This window comes from Phyllobates terribilis, unplaced genomic scaffold (assembly GCF_046119375.1).
Source record: "Phyllobates terribilis strain yellow unplaced genomic scaffold, ASM4611937v1 Scaffold_1__5_contigs__length_1240528914, whole genome shotgun sequence".
NCBI classification, from domain to species: Eukaryota; Metazoa; Chordata; class Amphibia; order Anura; family Dendrobatidae; genus Phyllobates; species Phyllobates terribilis.
In genome coordinates, this window is record NW_027362761.1 from 566,812,290 (window position 1) to 566,827,159 (window position 14,870).

At 40.1% G+C, this 14,870-nt stretch overlaps 1 protein-coding gene across 1 annotated transcript in view; it reads left to right on the plus strand.

Annotated features, from left to right (window-relative positions):
* ALPK2 (alpha kinase 2) overlaps positions 1-14,208 on the plus strand; it is a 147,535-nt gene extending 133,327 nt beyond the window's left edge. Inside the window, exons 8-10 of the mRNA XM_073680824.1 lie at positions 4,275-4,492; positions 6,827-6,875; positions 13,375-14,208. Coding sequence (XP_073536925.1) covers positions 4,275-4,492; positions 6,827-6,875; positions 13,375-13,588 — 481 coding nt within the window. The 3' untranslated portion in view covers positions 13,589-14,208. The remainder of the gene's footprint in view (positions 1-4,274; positions 4,493-6,826; positions 6,876-13,374) is intronic.
* Positions 14,209-14,870: the final 662 nt, after the last annotated feature.

Genomic DNA, 14,870 nt, shown 5'->3' on the forward strand with positions numbered 1-14,870 from the left:
ATCACTCAAGTCAACTGATGGAACAATAAAAACATTATGAGTAGGGATGAACAAACCTGTAGAAGTTCAGGTTCTAAAATGGTCATAGTAACTAGTGGAAGTTCCGGTTCTGGTAACAGAACTGTACCCAAACTTGAACCAGAACCTGAACCCTATTGAAAACAATGGGCACCCAAACCTTTGAGCTGAAAAATTCTCTCTCTCTCTCCAACAGACTTCCCCCAGAACTCCGAACTTTGCAACAGACTTCCAGGTCCGTGTTCGGGTTTAAGTTCTTTTACGTTTTTAAGTAAGACCTAGGGGGCTGAAAAAGGAAGCAAAATGGGGATAAAAGCAGGACAATTGCCCTGCAAACAAATGTGGATAGTAGAATGACTTAAAATAACATAGAATATAAAAAAATAATAATCTTGAACATGGAGGTGGAGGTCCAAGTGGAGGAGTGGAGCAGTACCTTGCATCTGTAGTTTACTGTACTTGTACACTGTCAGACTGGGTCATGTGGTGCTCCAGCCAATCACAGCCATGCCATTACTTGACATGGCTGTGATGGGACCAGAAGTGCCCACAGCCTTAAAGCTTGTTGATTGGCTGCACCAAGCTTTATTAGACTGCCGAACCCGAACAGTAACACGAACATACAGTAAGAAGTCCGCGTTCGGGGTTCGGCACCGTTTTTTTTATTTTTTTTTTTTATGCAATTTTCTGAATTTATATTCACCACATAATGCACACTGTAAAAACAAAACCCCAAATAACAACGGCTTGCTTGTATTTTTTTCACAATTTCACTCCATTTGGAATTTTTTTCCATTTTTCAGTACATTATATGGTACACGTTAATGTTGTCAGTCAACACTACAATTCTTCCCCCAGTGAAAAGTTTACAAAGTTTAAAAAAATGATAAAAAAACAAAAAAAAAATTGTCCCCGTTTTCCCACTTAATAATAAAAAGATAAAATATTTGATATTTCTGCAACTGCAAAATCCTGATTGATCAAAATATATATTTTTTTTTAATGTGTACTGTAAGCACAATAAACAAAAGAAGAAAAACAAGTCACCACCCTTGGGATTTTTCCCCCCCAAAAAACGAGCTCTCATTCGGCCATGTATAGCGAAAAAATAAAAAAGTTATGGGTATTGGAATAAAGCGAAGGAAAAAACAAAAGCGTATAAACGATAAACTGGCTTCTGCGAGAAGGGGTGAAATCCAATGAGTAGTAAGAACCAACCTGAAAATCATGGACAGATACATGTGATTTCTGCTTCCTTCCATCTCCATTGTCCTCTATGTTATCATGGAGGGTAGTACCTTATTGCATCCTGCAGATGTCACAGTTGCCATATTGTAGCCGTAGATGCCACATTGTATCATAGTTATTCATTTAATTTTCCGGAACATTTTAAAAATTGCAATCATGAATATAATTCTACGCCAGTGTATTATTCTACAAATCAATGCAGACAAGGTCGCATGAACACACAGCTGTCAATCAACCGTGCACTCAAATATCAGAGGCTGCACGCATGGCGAAATCTACTGGTTACTTTATATAAGGCTATGTGGAAATTAATCTTAATCATTGTGTAATGAACAGCTCTGTAACTTTCCGATATTTTGTGTCTCAAGTTCTTGCTAATTTCAACATTTCTACTTGCTATACAAGACTAATACTGGAGTATTTGATACAACTGCATTCAGTCTAGATAATGCTCTGTGAGTTAACTCGAGGCTGATTCTATACATTTTACCCATGCGTATACATTGTAGCAAACTGTTAAAAAAAGATTCCTGCACCAAAAAGGAACATAGGCATCAATGACATGGAAAAAATGATTACTTGACATGTTATTGTTTTACTATGCAGTCTTCTTTTCTTTATTCATTGTAGATACCCTGATATGCAGTTTGCAACCTAAGGCTGTGTGCCCACTATGCATTTTTTAAGCATTTCCGTAGCAGTAATTCCGCCAGAGAAACGCTTAAAAACGCTTGGTAGAAGGTCTGCTTTGTTCCCCAATGATAATCCGCATCTGCTGTGCACATGCTGCGGAAATTTCCGCTGCGGATTATCATTGCGGAAAAATTTGCAGCACTACCAATTATTTTGCGTAATTGAGGAATTTTTGCCGCCATTGAGTTGCATTGAATCGCATAATATCCGCATCACTACATGTGCATATGTGGATATTAAGCGATTCAGACTCTCATCCAGACCCGGGTACCATAGAACCTGTTAAAAAAAAGAATTTAAAATAAAAAAATACATTATACTCACCTTCCGATGGCCCCCGGTCTCCTTAATGATGCGTCCTGACTCCCCGGCAGCTCGCGATGGTCTAAAAGGACCTGCCATGACGTCATTTAGTCATGTGACGGGTCACGTAACCGCTGACTTCAGCGGTCGCGTGACCTGTCACATGACTAAATGACGTAATGGAAGGTCCTTTTACAAAACCGCGAGACACCGGGGAGACCGGACGCATCGGATAAGAAGGCCGGGGGCCATCGGAAGGTGAGTATAATGTATTTTTTTATTTTTTACCATTTTTGTTCTTTTTTTTAACTAACTTGGTCACACTATATAAATCTGTGCCGGTTGCATGGATTTATATAGTGTGACCAAGTTGTCAAGCACTTTTCCAAGTGATGCTAAAATCACTTGGAAAGCGCTTGACAACCCGCATGCGAAATCGCATGTGCAAAACGCGTGACAAACGCTTGTCCCTGGCTGAAAAACCGCATGTAAAATCCGCATGCGTTTTTTCTGCCAGGGAGATGCAGAAACGCTCAGGAAAAATCCCGAGCATTTCTGCATCGTGGGCACATAGCCTTATTCAAGTTTCAGATGTTTCTCTTGTGGTAGTGTCTCTCCCAGTAATATAGGCTGGATGTGAGGTCTGTGTGTCTCTCCTAGTAATATAGACTGAATATGAAGTCTGTGTGTCTATCCCAGTAATATAGGCTGGATGTGAGCTCTTTGTGTCCCTCACAGTAATATAGGCTGGATGTGAGGTCTGTGTGTCTCTCCCAGTAATATAGGCTGGATGTGAGCTCTTTGTGTCCCTCACAGTAATATAGGCTGGATGTGAGGTATGTGTGTCTCTCCCAGTAATATAGACTGAATATGACATCTGTGTGTCTCTCCCAGTAATATAAGCTGGATGTGAGGCTTGTGTGTCTTTCAGTAATATAGACTGAATGTGAGCTGTGTATGTCTCTCCCAATAATATAGGCTGGATGAGAAATCTGTGTGTTTCTCCCAGTAATATAGGCTGGATGTGAGGTCTGTGTGTCTTTCAGTAATATAGGCTGGATGTGAGCTGTGTATGTCTCTCCCAATAATATAGGCTGGATGAAAAGTCTGTGTGTCTCTTCCAGTAATATAGGCTGTATGTGAAGTGTGTGCGTCTATTCCGGTAATATAGGCTGGTTGTGAGCTCTGTGTGTCTCTTCCAGTAGTATAGGCTGGATATGAGGTCTGTGTCTCTCTCCCAGTAATATAGGCTGGATGTGAGGTCTGTGTGTCTCTCTTCTAGTAATATAGGCTGGATTTGAAGTCTGTATGCCTCTCTTCCAGTAATATAGGCTGGATGTAAGGGTTGTATGCCTCTCCCAGTAATATAGGATGGATGTGAGATTTTTGTATTTATTTCCCCTTCATATGCTTTCCTCCTTTCTATAGCTTATTTTCTCTGCCCTCCCAGAGACTATACATTCTTTCACCTCTCGATACTCTTGAGATCTGTGTGAAACCACACACCAAGAGAAAGGAGGTGGAGAACAATGGACTTACAGACACTCTACAGAAGCAAATTGGGAGAATTTGTTTTAATGAAAACTATTTAGAAATTTGCTTAAATAGTCTTTGTTGACTCATAAACAGAGAAAGTGCTTAAAGGGAACCTGACAACTCCTCCATGCCCTCCAACCACCACCATGTATTTATTCTTATGTTAAAAACAAACCTCCTTGACCAGTCTGGCACTAATTAGCATGTCACAAACAGATTTTTTAAATTGTTTTGTTGCCATTTACCGCAATCAAATATAAAGTACAAGGTGCTTGTAAAGAAGGGTTTTCATTTAAGAATAAATACATGGTTGCGATATGGGCGTCATGGGGGAGCTGTCAGGTTCCCTTTAAAGCGATCATTATAATAGTCCAAGAAGACACTCACATGTAAGTCGCTAGTGAACTCAACTAAAAAATATCCTATTTCTGGGAAAGTAATGACCCTCCAATAAAATTTCCATTTTTTTTTTGTAGAATAATCCCTATTTTCCTCATTCATCGCCCAGCCAACAACATCCCGTACGCCACAGTGGAGGAGGAGCTGATAGGAGACTTTGTGAAGTATTCCATCAAGGACGGGAAAGAGATTAATGTGTTGAGAAAAGATTCGGAAGCTGGACAGAAATGCTGCACTTTTCAGCACTGGGTATATGAAAGGACCAATGGAAACCTGCTCATCACAGATATGCAAGGTGAGACCACGTGATCCTGCAGACCATCCCATCATTGTTTTATATCCTACTAATTAACAACATTCAGTTTTACTGCCGACAGTAAAACGAGAAACTTTTTCAGAATAAAATGTATTATGCTGACATCTAATGGACAGTATTAGAACTGCAATGATTTATTATTTTTATTTATTTATTTATTTATTTTATTTATAAAAATAAATTTATTTTTATACTAAAATTAAAAATTACTCATTTATTATTTATTCATATAAATTAATTATTTATTATTCATAGAGTGCCAACATATTCTGCAGTGCATGACCCCCTTTGGCACAACTCGGAGTTGTCTATAGCTAAGTGGAACACTAATCCCTCCAGCACAAGTGTTTTTCACATGTCTACGTTACTTCTCAGCTGATTTAAGGTGTGATTGCCCTTTAAGAACTAACCATCCATTTCTATGACCAGAAGCGATTTGATACCTACCCCCACACGGGGGCGTATTTTGGATTAATTCTTGGAATCTGCTTGTACTGGACGCACTATATCTGTTTTGCAACAAGTGATATGACAGCCAGGGAAGAGGATTGGAGTATATAAAATTCACAGCAGGGGAACATTGTGATATCAGTAGAAGAAACCACTGGCACCAGACATATCGTAACCAGTCAGCCATCTGTCCGCGGTTACATGTGAATAGCAGAATCAATTTCATAAATTACAGAATGGTTAGGTCTGCTGCCAGACAGAGAGATCATCATCCTCATCTCCATGTACAGTTGCAATCAAAATTATTCAATCCTCATTACAAGTTAAGTCAATTAGTAAAATCTACAAACTTTCGGTTTACAATAAACCAATGAAACAAGAGCAATTTAAAGAGGACTTGTCACCAGTTTGTTATTGGCCAGTTTTTATTCTAATTTTATATCCCCTGCGCTATTGAGTATCCATTTTTCGGGAGTATCTGTCATTTTAATTACAATTGCACTTTTTTCCCTTTATTCTTACTGCACTGGAAAGCAGCAGCAAGTCAGCACAATAGTTTTTACATAGAAAACAAAGTGTCAGTTAGAGATGGTGTGCTTGCTTGTCACAAGTGACCGTACTGATTTTTTTTTTTTATTTCTTGTGCAATTCTTTTTGTGAAGGGGGAAACAATTGTTTTTTACAAATACAAAAGAAAATTCCCCCAAAATCAAAACATTTATCTGCCACTGTCTACATAAAGTGTGTATGTCACAAACAAAATAGTTTTCTTTTTTATCAGCCAAATTTTATATCTGTACATGAAACACTAATAAAAGTGCCCTGTTATCAGCTCTGGCTTTTTGGACATGTACTTACCTAGCATTCAAAAGGGTTGAAATTTGTTAAATAGAAATTAAAAAAAAAAAAAGTCCAAAAAAAAAAAAGAGGCCTGTTTGGCAACTGTACATGCCACATCTATACTGTGACCTGCTACCGCATTTTGCTTTCTGCACCTGTGCCTACTTAGCAAATTTTGTTACATCACTTTTGTCAAAGTTTGAATAATTGGGGTTGAAAAGATTATCATCAGTTAATTATAGTGTTGTGCAAAGTGTATGGTAAAAGAAAAAGTGGCAATGGACGGGTAGTGTAAAAGAAAAAAAACAACATACCATGTCTAAGAATGTGGGAGCTTCTAGCAGCAACAGAGGCACCACAATCACCACTGGCACCAGTAGAACTATCAAACGTAGTCACAATTGGCCTCCTTTGCCTCTGACAAGCATATTAATGGGAAGAAATTGAAGTTGTTATGGAGTATATGGCACATCACTCTTTTTAGTCATAGCAGGATGATGTTACTTCTGACAGCGACACCGTCAGTATTAACATTTTGCAAATCCAAAATAACACCTATAAGCAATGACTAATAGAGGAGGCTGGAGCGAAGGGAGAAAGTTAACCAGAGAAAGCAGAAGAGGATACAGCTAACATGGGTCACAGACCATTACAAATCTTGGGCCATTAACCCCTTAAAGAGTACCTGTTAGCACACTATTACTTTAGAGTGGTTTAGCGTCTGACATTTTATCCACAACCATATGCACAACCATAATTAACACATTGTGATCTCATGATGACTGAGCCAATATCTCAGTTGTACCACATATATCCTTCTCATTAAACTGTTACTTTGCAGTCCTATGTAAAAACACTACTGCAACAAGTATAAAATTATAAAGTAACAAAATCATTGTATGTAATGCAAATTATGTTGCCTCCGGGAAGTGCTGCATGCATCTCATGTCAGTATATTGATAGACTCGTATATCGGAAACAGTTAAAATTAAATTATTATATATTTTTTTTTCTACCACACAGGTGTCGGAATGAAGCTGACAGATGTTGGCATAGCAACTATGGGCAAAGGGTGAGTGCGTAATCATTCGTGATCTTTCTGCTCCACCGAGCACCTTCGTCACTTACCTGCATCATTTACATACATGCATATTATGGCCACCATGTAACCAGCAGAAATGTGTGTGAAGTCGATAACAGGGACATTTCCTGGCTAGGAAAAACACAGTGACGTCTTATAGCACTGCTGTGCAGTATGGCGCCATCGATACAGTCAGGTTGCACCAAACACCTAAATCAAATAACACAAAATGTGCAACTCTGCGTATTGCTATGGGTGGCGCTGTCACAGCAGTTATCTATCCTCTGCAGAGGCGTAGCTAGGGGTTCAGCTCAGGGAAGGGGGAGAAACATCTGAGTGGGCCCTTAACCAGTAACCCTGGTTACAACTATGGTGTCGCACTGATATTACCGCCATATGGTAACATATAATGGTAGATACCAGTCCTGCAGAACATATAAGAGATCACAGTACTGTTATAGATAGTGACTTACATATGACGTTCTTTCTGGTGGAGTCGCTCACTTTTCCCATGTTTTCCATCTTGCCCAAACCAACATGACAACTTCTCCAGCCAGAACTCAGCTGCAGAGATTACAACAAAGACACATCTGACTTCTCACATTTCCAGCACCGTCCCCATCTATTCCCAACTTGCACAAACTCCTTATCCTGCTGATACCCCAATACTGAGCCGCTGCTGCCGTATGTGTCCTTATCACTGCACCTGCACCTGCTGTTTGGACAATAACCGTGCCCCACTTAATGCCCCACATATCAATGCCCACCACTGTGCCCCTTACATAGTAATAATGCCTCTTTTATGCCCACTAGATGGTAAAATCGCCTCCTAGAAAATATTAATGCACTGAGCAAGTGCCCTAGAAAACAGTGCCCACATTTTGCCCATTTGACAGTCACAATACTGAGTGCCCCTATAACAATAATGCTTCTTAAGAGCCCACTTAACATTTAATAATGCCCACTGAGTCCCCCAATGTACTGTGGATAAGTGATACCATACTGTATCTAAACAATACCACCATACAGTGTTAAAACAATACCACTACTTAGTGGCTAAACAATACCACCAAGCAGATCCCGAACAATACCATCTTATAGTGCCTAAAAAAAGCCACCATACAGCGCCTAAATAATATGACCATACAGTGCCTAAAAAATACTACTATTCAGCGCCTAAGCAATACCACCATACATTGCCTAAATAATAGGACCTTACACTGCCTAAATATTACCGTCATACAGTTCCTAAGCTATAACACCATACAGTGTATAAACAATACCACCATACAGTGCCTAAATAATACTACAATGCAGTGCCAAAACAGTGCCACCCTGCTATGAAACACCATTATTACATCTTGCCTAAATCTGACCACTCTACTTTTCCTAATACCACCATGCACTGCCCGAACACCAGTAACCTACGTCCCCACATGCTGTGAGGCACAGAAGGGTCACCACATCCTAGAGAATTTCTATCGTAATAATTACCAGTATTGCAGTAAGGAAAGTTCAGCTCCTTGCAAAATATCTTGTCTTTATTGAGACATCACTCAGCGCGCTCTCATTATGTTCTCATCCTCCCTGTCAGGATGTTATATGCACTTTTACAATCCGAGATGCATCATTCTAAATCTGGAAATCGTGACTCTCCCAACCGTTCATTAATGCAAATAACATTTCTTACTTCTATAAACGACCGGAGAATTTTTCCACAAATCATCACAGCACATAATAGAGAAAACTTATTAAAAGTTATTCTCAATAACATCCAGGGGATGAATCATCGATGCTGCTCCGGGGGGCTCTTCCATTTGGAAATTGCATCCGAGTAGAAAGATCTAATATTGTCTGGGGCTGATACTTGGTGTCTGTTTTATGAGAGGTCTAGTTAGAGGGGTAACATAAAGTTCCAGGGTCTGGTGTCTTCTTATTAGGGCACAAGGACAGCTGGCAAAAGACAGCAAAATTGGGGATTTAAAACGTAACTGCACAAGGGCAGCTGGGCACCCTCAATTTTCTAGTTCCCAAATACAGTAGTTGGGTGCCAGAATTGACCACATTGGCACCCAGGGATGTAACAAAAGTCATATAGGTCCCAGGTCAAATTTGGAACCACCATCATCACCATCAACATATTACCACCATACAGTGACCATAAAATGGAAGATACCTGTCACACACCTTTGCTCTCTAGACCTAACTATAACTATACATACTATACTATATATCTAACTATAAAATACAGACAAGTCCAGTGACTCCCCGGTGACATTCTCTTTGATTAAAGTCATTCATTTTCTCTTTTCTTCACACGGCCCAGGCAGCCATGATGACTTCTATCCATAACTCATCTCTACAGAATGTAGCACACAGACATCTAAGGCTGAGTTCTTTTCCGGCACCCTCCCAACTTTTCCCCCACTTCTATATAAACACCATAGTGCCCTCTTGGTGCCCTATACAGTACCAGTATCCCCAATAATAAAATACATCAGATCAGAGTAATGGTGCCTCCATACTAAAGTAACACTCACCTTTTCTGCCCCCAATATATTAATAATATCCTTCTTTTGTGCCCCATACAATAATAACATGCTCTTTATGTGTCCCATTATAGAATAGTAATATTCCCCTTTTGTGCCCTCACATAATAATAATGTTCCCTTTTTGTGCCCCTCATAGAATAATAATGTCCCCCTTTTGTGCCCCCCATAGAATAATAATATCCCCCTTTTATGCCCCATAACCTCCTTTTGTGCCCAATACAATAGTAATGTATACGATATATAGCGTCCCTTTTTTATGCCCCGATAAAATAGTAACATCCCCTTTTTGTCCTGATGACAATCTGCTCCGCCATAGTTTTCAACGTGACTTGCCTCTTCTTGAGGATGCCCATCCAATTAAAAATATCTCAGACCACTGGCAGGCCAGCTTACCCCCAAACCCGGTTAGGTAATATCCCCTGCCACCTCTAGTAGTGCTGGGCTGTCAAGGGGTAATTTGGAGTGTGTCATAGAAAATATTAAGAATTTCTCTCTCCCGCTGAAACCCCTCACTCCCCCTCCTCTATACTATTTGTCACCAGACCAAGAGCTGACGCTCTAGAGAAGTGGCTAATATGTAAATAGCAGTACAAAAGAAGCCCCTGTCTTCCCCCCTCCCTTATCGATCAAAGATAAGTAAGTAAAAGAAGCTCAATAGTCCAATCAAATTAACGTACGAATGCATTTCCTAGTGGTACAGGCCTGCGATAAATATACACCTAGGTGAGAAGGATGCAGTTCCTGGCTTCAAAAGAATTCTCTCTCACCCTCAGGGCATACCCCTTTTGCTCAACAGAAATCTACAGTCTCGCCGGCACCGACACGAAATATGGAATATCGGAAGTTCTATACTTCCAATAATAATGGGACCCATATTTTTAGCGGCAGGGTCAGCTAAGGAACAATACGCATAATTTTCTAAATCTGTACGCCCTTCCGGTGAGCTGTAATGCAAAAGTACAAAATAACAGACCGCAGCTATGCCATGTGTGGTCTCTAAAGAAAGGTAAATTCGTAATGGAAAATATGGTATCACTCGCACGCTCCTGCGATCAACCCGCGAGGAGTTATCGTGGAAGTTAGATATTTTAATAAACACATGAAGGGTGGAGCCCCGCCCACGTGATGTCATCACAGGGGGTGTGTGGGCAGTTCCCCCTCTTTGGCATAAAAGACCCAGCTGAAGATGGGTCCATACTCATTGCTGGGAGGTATATATTCTATAAGCAAGGCGTCTCGTTCTATAACGATTAAATTGGAGCGCCTCCCCTCCAGCTAAACTGAATCGTCTCTGCGATCTGTATAGTAAATTCTTCTTTAATCCCATTTTATTTGTGTAACTGTATATTCTGTATTGTAATGTCTCTCTTTGTAAAACCTTTTGTATATTTTTCATAAACACTGTTTCCCTTTTGGGATTAAATATAAAATTTAATAGTCTTTTTTCTTTTGTCCTGTAATCGTTCCTCCCCCGAAGCCACATATGCTACCAGAAAGTAGGCGTCCGATCAGGCCTGTATTACATTTTAAAATCATGGTTTCAAATGAAGCCAAGGCTATGATTGGGCTTCAAAGGATTACCAACATGGCGGCCATGGGGCCCGCCAGCAAGCCCCCAGCTGCTGCATCTCATTGGCACACCATGATCTGGTCAAAAAGTTTTTGGAATGGCGTTGTCCCGTGGCCTTCATATATTGACCGCAGCATGTAAGGGGTTGAAAGCATCAACTAGAGCTTAGCTTTGTTGGTCACTGGTGTGATATGCAGATTCTGACTGTATAAAATTTACGGATGATTTCAGAAATAGGTTAAAGGTATTGTCTTTGTCATTTAAAAACATTTTTTTATTTGGGGTAAAAAAAATTTTTTTCAATTGGGCTTCATCAAATATTTTTCCACTTTTGCCTCCTACAGTCTCTGTTTTACACTGTCAATTGCTGGCTGCAGAAGGAGTGATCTGAAAATCTCTCAGTGAGCTCATTTTGACGATCGGTTGGGAGAGTTTGTTACTCTTTTACCTGCCTTTTTCTGAGCTCCTCTCAGCTGATTCATGACAACAGACCACATCAAAATTAAATGTGCAAGGAATCAAAGAGCCTGAAAAAGCCAAACGGTGCAAAATGAATAAATAAATAATAATTTTAGCCCCAAATATATACATGTAAGAAAAAAAAATGTCCCCAAAAAAGGAAAAACTCTTTCAGAATAAAACTGTATGCGGTAAGCTCCCGCTAGTGGTGTCTGTAAATGTCACTTAAGTCAGCACAGGGAATTTGGAGCTCTATAATAGAAAGAAATAAGCTTCACCACTATAAAGATACAGTATGAGATATCAATCAGCACGGAATGATGAAACTGAAAACTACCTGTGGTTAAAAGTTAACTCTCTTTAAAGTTCAGATGATCTCCCAAAGCCAAAATACAGGGTTATGGCTCATCGTGCAATTTTTGCACTCAGTGGGTATGAAACATTCAGAAACATTTGCTAACATCACTTTTTAGCGTGGAGCACATTGCGATTCCCAGCCGTGCAATCGCTCAAGAGAAATGTTCCAATCTCCTATTACTGAGCTGTGATGACGGTCCGATGAACCCCCTCTGATAATTAGCACAGAAGCACTAAACCGCAATGGTATCTATTCCTAGGCCTTGTAGCTGGAGCTCTGATGATCTGTTTGTTGCCCAATTAAATTCCTCTTTTGTTTTATAGAAACACTTGAACTACATTCCCATCCTCCGCAAGCTGCCATCTGAGACCTTATGAATTCTATTCCAAGCAATTAAGTTCTGAGCATAAGTAGGAGATGGCAGCCTGATGACAAATTCACTAACATTTTAACCCGAAATCATGAAACATAGCTGTTCCTCCTTTAAGCTTTCCCCCCTCAAAATGGCCAGAAATGCAATAGTTTCTCATTATTATTTTAGTGTCTAAACTTTGTAAAAATAAATAAATAATAAATAAATTTGGGTTCTGTTACCATTTCCCTTATTACCATTTTTTTATGGTAACGGAGCTGTATGAGGACTTGTTTTTTGCAAAGTAGTCCGGATTGGAGTAATTGTTGTCCGGTCCCTGTATGGGCGCCAAGTTTACTGTGGGGACACCAGTGTTAATGTGCAAGGCCGAATTAGAGGTGTTGTGATGAACAAGCTCAGAGAATCAATACAACACACACACACACACAAGATTCCGCTTTAATGAAACACAGGCGAAGTTTATATACACCCCTGACAGAAAGGGATTCATGCCAAGAAGATAGCAACTGTTTTGTGGGATTTAGAGATAGCTGTGTCTAGGTTTTATTCAGTTTTTCAGGCACTTGGAGTGTGTAGGGAGGGTTTCTGTGTAGCGATGCTATGTGATAGATTTAGAGAATAATATAGGTACCGAGACGACAATATGGATCCTGATTTCCTACATGGAGCTTTACTAGATATCATTTTGGGTTACATACAAAGTTTTAATAGTTTTATATTACATTTTTGGGGGTGGTGCATCAAGAAAAATACATAAATTCTGGTATTTTTTATTTATTTATTTTTCTTTACATTGGTTAATTAGTTTTATTTTTTGAGAGATCTGACTTTTACAGACACGGCATTACCAAATATTCTTTTATTATTTAAACAAAAAATATAAAAAAAAAATTTGACTCAGCCCTATTTTTTCCATCCAAAATGACATAACTTAAAAAGCAGGCACATTTGGTATCGATGTACAATGTAAATGGCAAGTTGCAATGACACTCCTCGCCAAAAACTTTCTGGATATTGTCACTTTTGTGCCATGTCACTTTGCAACTTGCATTGCAAGCACATTCGCTTTCATTATGGTGCAATGTTGGCCGTTTGGCGCATCACCGTGAAGCACTAGCTTGTTTATTGTCTAATTTTCTTTATCCCTATAGTAAACACCTCGTTTCTATATGTTTCAGATACAAAGGATTTAAAGGAAATTGCGCAGTGTCCTTCATTGATCAATTCAAGGTCTTGCACCAGTGCAACAAGTATTGTGAGATACTCGGTTTACAATCCTTAAGACCTAACACTTCAAAGCAGAAGAAACCCAATCCTGTCAAAGAGAAAGTCCAGCCAAACCCGTCTAGTTCTCGAAAAAATCGCCAAAGCACAAAAGCGAAAAAGACATAGCACTGTCGCTCCGTGGACGTGGCTGTCCATCTGAACTGTCCTGTACTACGTGACTTTCCATTCCTTGCAGGACTCTGAAGAAGCGGAAAGGACACTTATAAATCTCTTATACAGTAACTGCATGGATGTAGCACCGTCTGCTACACTAATAATAAGTATCACGCACTGATCTCTGTCATGTGTAGAATAAGGAGATATGGAAGTGTCTGTCCCTATAGACATTGCTGCATTAGGCTAGTGACTGTATGGTGAGTAGCGCTCTGAGTATACTGATGTATAGCTGTGATGATTGTTGGCGGGTGACTGCAAATTCCATATTATTTTCATGTTAAGGTACATTTCAAGGGAGTTATAGAATAAAACTATAGATAGAAAAAATCAAAGGCAGGTATAGACATCTAATTTACATATAACTACAGTGATAGAGCTCCCATATAAGTGTTACTGCAGTAATAGAGCTCTCATATACCTTTTACTGCAGTAATAGAGCTCTCATATACCTGTTACTACAGTGGTAGAGCTTTTATATACCTGTTACTGTAGCGATAGAGCTCCCTCATACCTGGTGCTGCAGTAACAGAGCTCCCTCATACCTAGTGCTGCAGTAACAGAGCTCTCTCATACCTAGTGCTGCAGTAACAGAGCTCCCTCATACCTGGTGCTGCAGTAACAGAGCTCCCTCATACCTAGTGCTGCAGTAACAGAGCTCCCTCATACCTAGTGCTGCAGTAACAGAGCTCCCTCATACCTGGTGCTGCAGTAACAGAGCTCTCTCATACCTAGTGATGCAGTAACAGAGCTCCCTCATACCTAGTGATGCAGTAACAGAGCTCCCTCATACCTAGTGCTGCAGTAACAGACCTCCCTCATACCTAGTGATGCAGTAACAGAGCTCCCTCATACCTAGTGATGCAGTAACAGAGCTCACTCATACCTAGGCTGCAGTAACAGAGCTCCCTCATACCTAGTGATGCAGTAACAGAGCTCCCTCATACCTAGTGATGCAGTAACAGGGCTCCCTCATACCTAGTGATGCAGTAACAGAGCTCCCTCATACCTAGTGCTGCAGTAACAGAGCTCCCTCATACCTAGTGCTGCAGTAACAGAGCTCTCTCATACCTAGTGCTGCAGTAACAGAGCTCCCTCATACCTAGTGCTGCAGTAACAGAGCTCCCTCATACCTAGTGCTGCAGTAACAGAGCTCCCTCATACCTAGTGATGCAGTAACAGAGCTCCCTCATACCTAGTGCTGCAGTAACAGAGCTCCCTCATACCTAGTGCT